This window comes from Dryas octopetala, chromosome 8 (assembly GCF_963921425.1).
Source record: "Dryas octopetala chromosome 8, drDryOcto1.1, whole genome shotgun sequence".
NCBI lineage: Eukaryota > Viridiplantae > Streptophyta > Magnoliopsida > Rosales > Rosaceae > Dryas > Dryas octopetala.
The window spans coordinates 13,503,578-13,512,659 of NC_141373.1; the positions used below are offsets into that span (position 1 = coordinate 13,503,578).

Below are 9,082 nucleotides of genomic sequence, written 5' to 3' on the forward strand. Positions count from 1 at the left end.
GGAAACCATGAAACATGCCAGTGTAGCCTGCAGCCCAATTCCAAGCAGGGCTGCTCCCATATGCATGCTTCTTCTCTTACTGGCTTCGGCTTCAGAGGCCACAATAACATGCAGTGATGTAATCAAGGACCTTCAACCTTGCGTGAGCTACCTGGTAAATGGCTCGGGAAAGCCACCTGCTGCATGTTGTGCTGGAGCCAAAGCCCTGGCATCTGCGGTATCAACCTCTGCTGATAAAAAGACGGCATGTGATTGTATGAAGTCAGCAGCCAAGCAAACAAATGTCAATGCCCAATTAGCCCAGGCTCTTCCACGGAACTGTGGGATCAGCTTGCCCTTCACTATTTCGCCAAATACTGACTGTTCAAAGTGCTTATTCGTACCCTCGATCTCTTTAATTAATTTATTCATCCATACAATATATATATATAGCTACATATATCCAATATTTAATCTCTCTCCCTGTCCAGCCTTCTTTTGTTTCTTTCCAATTCTATATATATAGAGAAGTGTTCTAAAACTAATTAGTTAGCAAGTTAATACAAAACTAACAATGCTTTTGGGCCCACCACATAACTAATCTCATAATTCAAACAGTCCATTTTCTAAGCCCTATTTTCAAAGATCATCATTGCAAAAAATCAATTACATCAGAAATCATTTAGTTATCTAATTGTAATCAAATATATAGACGATCACTGTTTTCGATAAAAGCATATAAATAATTGTTATCATGATCAAATAAGTATGTATATATATATATATATATGTTGACTAAAGAATTTTCTTTTGTTGCCCCATCTGCTTTGCAGGGTTGGTTGAAGCTGAAGCACGCAGCTTGAAGACTGAAATAAAAGTCCTTAATATATATCCATATATAGAATAATATTTTGTTGTGAGACAGTGTTACAAACACAAGATGCTTGTGGTTGTGTGCTGTGTGAAGATGCTTATCGCAAGTGTTTTTTTATTTTTTTTATTTTCTGTGTGAAGTTTGTCCTAGAGACTATGTTATGGAATTAAGACACAACTGTGTTTGAGTTAGTTTTTCCTGTCTTTATAAATTATGCTTCATACATTCTTGTGCCGCTGCAATGTAATTAAATAATTTGTTTACAATATAGTTCTCAAATTTATCATAATTATCATCGAATAATTATTTAATCAAATTATAATGTCCAATTATGCGAAGTAGAGTCACAAGTAAATCAAGAATTCATCACGTGAAATCTCTAGTATGCCCTAGTTTATTTTAATTAATTAACAAGTACACAAAATAACCCTTTCATTAATCCGATTATTGAATGTCTTAGAAATTAAGTCAAATGAGCTTTCATCTAATAATCTTTACTTGTCTCACCTTAAAATAAGGTATGCATCATAGACACTTGCCTTGAGATATATACTTGAGACCTCATCCCCAGTAGTGAGTGTGTTAAAATCCCAAATACTCCTAACACAAGTACATTATGCATCCAAATTTCGGAGTTCAAAAGGTCTATAGTCCTTAAACCAATTAATTTTGTCTTACAAGCATTATTAAGTTCAATAATTTTATTTCACCAAACAGGTCAAACAATCACAACATTCAACAATTTCCAAACGAGGAATCCAATTGACAATATTACATTTCGTCACACAACTTGATAAGCAACGAGGAATCCAATTGACAATATTACATTTCGTCACACAACTTGATAAGCAACAAGTCAACTGCCATGTCAATGACCCATAGCAATGTATATAGATAACAGCTCAATAGAGCATCACCAGCAACTAGTCATGCCTTCACATCCATCTTGTGTACCGTTTCAACTACAATACCATTTCATTAAACATAATAGTTCACCAAAACATATAAGTCAAAGGTAAGGTATCACCACCTAAGTTCCGAGAAAAACCCTAGTTCGCTCTTCTCACCACCACCTTATGAGATCGACCATTACACAAACTGTTCCTTGAGGGTCATGTAAAATGACCTTTTTGCCCTTGCGAACAAACACGAGACAAAGAATTAATGAAAGACTAATTCGATTTCAAACCTCAAAAGAATAACAATATGGATGAGTTGGGTGGACTTTATCCTTTATTAGAATTATTTGATCAACGTTCCGAAATCGGTCTCTTGTTTGAGAACCGAAACGGTCCACCACTTTGACCAAGCAAGATGGGACAAAGCTTCATGATTACCTATAACAAATATATGATTTAACTTTAAGAACTAGAAACCAAAAATACGTGTTTTGCAGCAAAAAGGGTAAAATGACCAAAATGCCCCTAGACTAAACCGAATATCTAGGGTTTACTTCACGCTAGATGTGTCATCTTTGGAAAAGATAGATGGTCAACAGATTCGTACGTTATCCATGGCAAGCACTTGTTTGGTCAGGATCTCGGGAGCTAGATTCGGATGAAGATGTTGACCCTGTAACTAAGACTCAAATGTTCCAAATACTCACTCCATGGTGACTAGAAGGAAGACAGGTATTGTGAAATCAAACTCTAAGTATGCATTATCAATTCATGTTACTAATTCTCTTGTGGAGCTGACTTGTTTTACATAGGCTAACAAACATGAACATTTGAGACAGGCCATGGCTGAAGAGTTTAATGCTTTTCAACGGGCTGAGACTTGGACACTTATGCCTTCTTATCCAGAATGTGTTGCCTAACAAGTGGGTCTATCATACAAAGCCCAATTAGTATAGCTAATGGGTTTCACCAATAGCCGGGTCTTGACTATGGTAAAACATTTAGCCCAATGGTCAATCACAGTACTATCTATCTCATTTTGGCCATTCGACAATTGGACGTGCAATGCTTTCTTGCATGTTTACTTGTCTTAAGAAGTGTACATGTGACAACACGGTTTATTAACCCTTAGTATCCTCATCATGTCTGTAAGCTTCGTCGATTATTATATTGGCTTAAATAGGCTATGAGGCCTTGGTTTACTTGTTTCTCTACTCATTTAGAACATCTAGGTTTTCAAGCTTCACTTGCTGATTATTCTCTCTTCACATATGATAATGGGCTTGTTATCATTTATTTTCTAATATATATAGACTATATTCTAATCATAGGTAATGATGTGTTACATATTGTTACTTTAATTAAAGAACTTGGACACACGTTCTCCATGAAAGACTTAGGCCTGTTACATTATTTTTAGGTCTTGACGTAGTTCAATCTCCACAGGGATTGCATCTTTTCTAGTTAAAGTTTATTCTGGATTTACTCAAACGCACATACATGATTGATGCTAAACCAATTTCTACTCCAGCTATTAGTGGCCATCGTTTAAGTCTTTGTAATGGGGATCCTCTTCATGATCCTACCAACTATTGAAGCACAGTTGGTGCCCTTCAATATCTCACACTAACAAGGCCGGATATAGCCTTTATTGTTAACCAATTTTGCCGGTTCATGCATACTCCTACGACAATTCATTGGGCACGGTTAAATGAATACTTCATTATCTCAAAAATAGTATTCTCATGGAATTTTATATTCTCCAAGTTTTTTGAATATAATTGCCTTTTCAAATGCAAACTATGGAGGCCTGATAATCGTCGCCACAAAATGCAAAGATACAGATAACCGGTGGAAAACAGAAGCTATGCTTCTGCTTCCTCCATAATATTATTGGAAACCAAGTTCTGGTAAGAGGCTAGAAAATTAGGAAGGTGGAGAGTTCAACAACACCATGAACACTCCAATTCAACTGAATTTATGGTTAAGAGATTGGCTTCAACACGTACATTTTGCATGCATGAGAGCCCATCGTTGCTGTCAAGTTTCCAACAAATCGTGTCTTCAATGTCTTGTGCTGCATGACATAGACATATCAGCAAGGCTGCTACCAAGAATTGAGATAGAAATCCAAGGCCTGAAGATCAGATATATAATTATAGTTTATACCTCCCAAAGATCTCTTGCTTCAACAACAGTGTTTGGGGGGATCCCAATGTCATCCCACTCGGCTGTAATGGAATTTTTCCATGGTCCTTGGTTGATAAGGAGTAAAGCTACTCTGTAGCCTGAAAGGGGCCCAGCCCAAATCTGTTGGAAATTACATAAAAAATGAGAGAGATAATCTCACAGTTATTATAACTTTTTTAAATTGCTGGAAAAGAACAGCCTACATATCAGCAAAAAAAAAAAGGGTTAAATACATTTTTGGTCCACGAACTTTGAGCGGTTTCTCAATTTGGTCCACCAATTTTGAAATGTGACAAAAATAACCCCGAATTATCCAATTTGTGTCGATTCAGGATTTTCCGTCCAAATATCTTACGGAAGCTGACGTGGCGCACTGAATGTGCGCCACGTGTCACCTCTTTTATTTTATTTTCAGATTTTTTCTATTTTCCTATTTTTATAAACTTTAAAAATTAATTAAAAATAACTCCGGACTCATAAAAATACACGGAAAATTCCTACGATCTCGCCTTGACTAGTACTAATTTATTATGAGGCCAAATTACCAATTTGCCCTCTGAGAGTTTTTAGAAAATTTGGGAAGTCCAAATTTATTTCTAAAAAATTAAAATACTCTAGACTCTTTGAAAATTTATAGAATAATCTCCCGAGCTTCAAAAAATACGAGGTTTACACCGTTGGTCTTCTAAAAACTAACACTACCTTTCTCGTGAACACTTACTACCCAAAAGACCTCTCGGTCTTAGAGGAAAATAAATTTTCCTCTATAAAATAAATTTGGACTTCTCAAATTTTTTAAAAACTCTCAGAGAGCAAATTGGTAATTTGGCCCCATAATAAATTTGGACTAGTTAAGACGAGGTTGTAGGAATTTTCCATGTATTTTTATGAGTCCGGAGCTATTTTTAATTAATTTTTAAAGTTTATAAAAATAGGAAAATAGAAAAAATCTGAAAATAAAATAAAAGAGGTGACACGTGGCGCACATTCAATGCGCCACGTCAGCATTTAACGGCCACGTCAGCTTCCGTTAGATATTTGGACGGAAAATCCTGAATTGACACAAATTGGATAATTCGGAGTTATTTTTGTCACGTTTTAAAATTGGTGGACCAAATTGAGAAACCGCCCAAAGTTCGTGGACCAAAAATGTATTTAACCAAAAAAAAAATATTGCTGGAATTTTAAATTTTACCTCAAGATCCCCTTCCATTCTAACTTTCTTAGCCTGGACACCAAGTGGATCTGTCATAGTTAAATAAACACAAAATTACAATTCCGATATCTTAGACTAGTTCACTTGTTACGACAAATTGTTTAACTAACGGTTGTAGTTACCTTGGTTGACAGCAATAATCTCTTTATTTGCAATGATCTCCATTGTCTCTTTTGTCATATTCCTCACATCACAACCAAGAAGAAGGGGAGCCTGCAGTATTGCTTATATGTAACCATACAGATGACCGATCGAAAAGACGAGCATTTCATATGAAGAGCATCTAACAAAACATGTTTATGAATTATGGTACCTTAGAAATGGCCCATATGCTAAAATGGACTACATATTCATCTTTTGTCATTCCTCCATTTCCCACCTCAAGCATGTCAGGATCTGATCAAATTCAGAATACCAATACGATAAATCTCTTTGAAAAACATCAACAATGTGCTCAAAGACAGTATTGGTGAAACATATATAGGTGCATCAGGGAACACTAACCATTCCAACCACCAGGTCTGGCAAATTCAGCATAAATTTCATTCATGTCTGCTCTAGAGGTCATACTGCCAAGGAAAATGCAAGACAAGTATACTTGAGACCCATGACTTAGAAGATCAATTTGAGTTAATGGAAGGCTTGGAAGCACATTTTGTTTTTTTGTTTACCTTTCCCATGTATCAGAAATGTCCTTAGTAGTCCTCCAACTATTTCCTAGTTTAGCACCCCATAAAGCAGGGTGCAAATCTCCCCTAATTTAAAACAAACACAAAACTAAGTCGAACAAAAATCAATTGAGACTCGTACCAAAAAAAACATAAAATTACCTAGTTTTTGGACAAACAAGATTACCATTCACAAAGAGAAAAGAATATGGGACGGCCTGCTTTCATCAGAGCTCGGGTCATGACAGGGTATCTGCAAGAAGATATGGAACCCTTTATATAAGGCAACTGGATACTAGTTCTGGGAAACTTAAGAGCAGGCAGGAAGAACATTCAATTTTTAGCCCTAGTGTGGTACCATCATAGATATCATATGTTACCTAACAGTTGGCTTTGACCCATCATTGTAACAGTTATCATACTTCAAATAATCAATACCCTGCAAAGGAAGTGCACTATCTAAGCTTCTATGATGAAATTTCATCACTTGCAGCTGTTATGTCTCCTTGTAATTGAAATCATTAGAATATATCATACCCAAGCAGCAAAGGTCTTGGCATCTTGTTGCTCATGACCAAGTGAACCAGGCATAGTTTTGCTGCAAGTAAAGTACCTGCAAAGTACAAGTGCGTGCGCTATTTGCTTAGTTAATTGTAACAACTAAAAAATGAGTATATATCAACATTCAACAACAATTATGCAGCATGTATTTGTGTTAGGGTTTATGACAGTCATGTTACCCTGCATCTGAGTAGATTCCCAGCTTAAGACCCTTGCTGTGGACATAATCCGCAAGAGCTTTAATGCCTGATGGAAATGTTGATTTCTTGGGCACTAGATTACCCTGAAAAAGAAGTCTCAATATGCTTATTAAATCTCTACTGTCTTTTTTTAAATCCTTTTTTACAGCTGAACTTGTTTGTGATTGAAAACAGAAACAGATAATACCTTCTTATCACGAGCTATTTCAGCCCAGCAATCGTCTGTAATGTCAATGAATGAAGTATACCATCAGCTAGTTGTGACTAAATGCTTAAGAAAAAAGAACATTTATAAAAATGGAGAGGACAGGAAAAGGATTGGCAATGTACCTATGTTAACATAGTTGTATCCAAGTTTGGAGAGACCAGTGGAAATCAGAGCATCAGCTGTCAAATCAGAGAAACAAGAACTGTTAGTAACCCCTAAATGTACAAAACCAACAACTCGACTCAGTCTAACACATCTAGATAGATGCATTTATCACTATGCTGTCATAGCTTTGGGAACATGGCTTTTGTATGTGAAACTTGGATAAAACATAAGCCATAAGGTCAAGTTACCGGTTTCTTTGATGATTTTCTCATCAATTTTGCAGTTGAAGTGATTCCAACTATTCCACCTAAGCAAAAATAAAAGAACTGATTAATTCACTACTATTTTGAAAAGATTGAAAGCATTAGGAGAAAGAAATTGCAGTTCCGCATGTCGAGGACAAATAGGATATGGAAATTTAGGAATTAACACAAAACAGTCTCTTATGTTATATCTCCAAGGCGGATAAAATTAAATCTTTCCTTCAGAAAAATGCATATAGCTTTTCCTACCTGAAGAATTAATTTAAAATTTGTATAGGTTACTGTAAAGTGAAATGGTAGTCTTTTGTAAGCTTTTCTTACATTAAGAATATCTTTTTTTTTTTTTTTTTTTTTTGTGCAACCAACAACAGAATTTATCATTGAAATTTGAGTTGGAAAGATTTTGAATTTAAGCTAATCCCTGAAGGTCACAACTCCAGATGAGGTAGGAATCCTTGAATAAAGAATCATGAGATTTGCCATCATCATTAACAGGAATAGGGATTATAGCAGTCTTGTTCTCCTAAGGAACAAAATTTTGAGCAAATTTTAGCACTTATTGCACTAAAAATGGTTTTATCAAACACAATTAGTCAAAGAGTAATCCATTTAAGAGACTACACATTTAATCCAACGGTGATTATCTACTGTTCCTCACAGTTGCTCAAAATTTGTCCCTTATAAGAGCATTTGTGGGATTATAAACATGGATAATAAGGATGATTAGAACAAAATTAGATGAAATGAATGTAATATACATAATAAGAAGCTTAGAGATAAACCAGAAAAAGTAGATTACAGCAAAAACAGAGAAAATTAACAAGGAGAGAGCTTAATTACCCCATGGGAGGAGTAATTCCAATCCCATTGGCAAGCAGATTTCGCCTGAGAAGCTCTCTGGTATCTGCCACCACCATACTTGTTCTGTGCGAAGCAGAGAGACCCATTATTGTCGGTGGTGATAGAAATGAGCATAACATCACAGCCACTACAATCATCCTTGTTGACAGTGCACCATCACCACCCTCTTTCATCTTGTTCACCATTTCTACTTCTGCAATGCTGCTGGTGCTGCTGCTTCTGCTTCTTATTCTTCTTTGCACACTCTCTCTCTCCTCTTCTATTCTCTCCAGAGTCCAGACTAGTCTCCTCTGATGCTATGCACACACTGACACTCTCTGTAATCTACTGAAAATAGAGTTTTGTTTTGAGGAGGTGTCAATGCTTCGACTAAGATGCAGAAGACATTCTCGATCCGTCAGATCAGAGGAACGGTTCAGATTTAAAACTTTATGTAATACTTTTCTAAGTTTTAAGTTGATAGAATTTTAGTGGCCAAAAAAAAAGTTGATAGAATTTTATGTAATTTTTCGAGGAGCCATTCAGCTGTAGAATTTTGACCAAAACCCATTTAGGAACTTCTCACGATCCTGAACATAAGGCACGCGATTTTTCTTTTCACCGGGGAAAAAAAAAAAAAAAGAAACTATGATGACAGCTGGCGTGGCACTACTATCATACTATGTGTCACCATTAGCCAACCGCCACGTGGCACTTTCCAACTGCGACCATTCTCCACTTGTCACCATCTTTATAAACGTGTGAGAGCTTCTAGCTATAGTAGTAGAGTGTATTTACTTTCACACCTAGATGGCTAAATGTCAGAGTTTTAATTTCTTATTTTCTTCTAACTGTTGTCATGTCTAAATAGTAAATATTAATCGGATAAGTTAATTATTTTTTTGGTCAAGGGATAAGTTAATTCTTTAAATTTAAGGTATATAAAAAAAAACTAAATAAGGTTAACTTTTATCCAAACTGAAAAGGGTTGATTAGTTTGTGAAAAACACAATTTTTCAATTCCCACAAAATGGTGAATATCAACCATACGGTAAAATTGTATGATACATATGATAAAA

General features: G+C 35.7%; 2 protein-coding genes across 2 annotated transcripts; one reads left to right on the forward strand and one right to left on the reverse strand.

The window, feature by feature from the left end:
• On the forward strand, positions 1–971 carry LOC147277406 (non-specific lipid-transfer protein 8-like). Its single transcript, XM_086255260.1, has 2 exons — positions 1–369; positions 813–971. The coding sequence occupies exons 1-2, from the start codon at positions 8–10 to the stop codon at positions 820–822; spliced, it is 372 nt and encodes a 123-aa protein (XP_086111386.1). The 5' UTR covers positions 1–7; the 3' UTR covers positions 823–971.
• Positions 972–3,475: 2,504 nt separating this feature from the next.
• Positions 3,476–8,348, reverse strand: LOC147277407 (alpha-galactosidase 1-like). The gene is made up of 15 exons (XM_086253238.1): positions 8,004–8,348; positions 7,149–7,207; positions 6,918–6,974; positions 6,775–6,809; positions 6,567–6,670; positions 6,364–6,439; positions 6,207–6,265; positions 6,014–6,079; positions 5,830–5,913; positions 5,663–5,727; positions 5,472–5,554; positions 5,281–5,371; positions 5,138–5,187; positions 3,922–4,062; positions 3,476–3,829 (listed from the first exon to the last, which is right to left on the reverse strand). The coding sequence occupies exons 1-15, from the start codon at positions 8,207–8,209 to the stop codon at positions 3,737–3,739; spliced, it is 1,269 nt and encodes a 422-aa protein (XP_086109364.1). The 5' UTR covers positions 8,210–8,348; the 3' UTR covers positions 3,476–3,736.
• Between the last annotated feature and the right edge of the window lie 734 nt (positions 8,349–9,082).

Coding starts and splice junctions, on each gene's coding strand:
- LOC147277406 (XM_086255260.1), top strand. CDS start 8: ATGAAACATGCCAGTGTAGCCTGCAGCCCAATTCCAAGCAGGGCTGCT.
- LOC147277407 (XM_086253238.1), bottom strand. CDS start 8,209: ATGGTGAACAAGATGAAAGAGGGTGGTGATGGTGCACTGTCAACAAGG. Junction 5,914..6,013: donor TTCTTTTCTCTTTGTGAATG/GTAATCTTGTTT, acceptor GTTTTAAATTAG/GGGAGATTTGCACCCTGCTT. Junction 3,830..3,921: donor AAGCAAGAGATCTTTGGGAG/GTATAAACTATA, acceptor TATGTCATGCAG/CACAAGACATTGAAGACACG.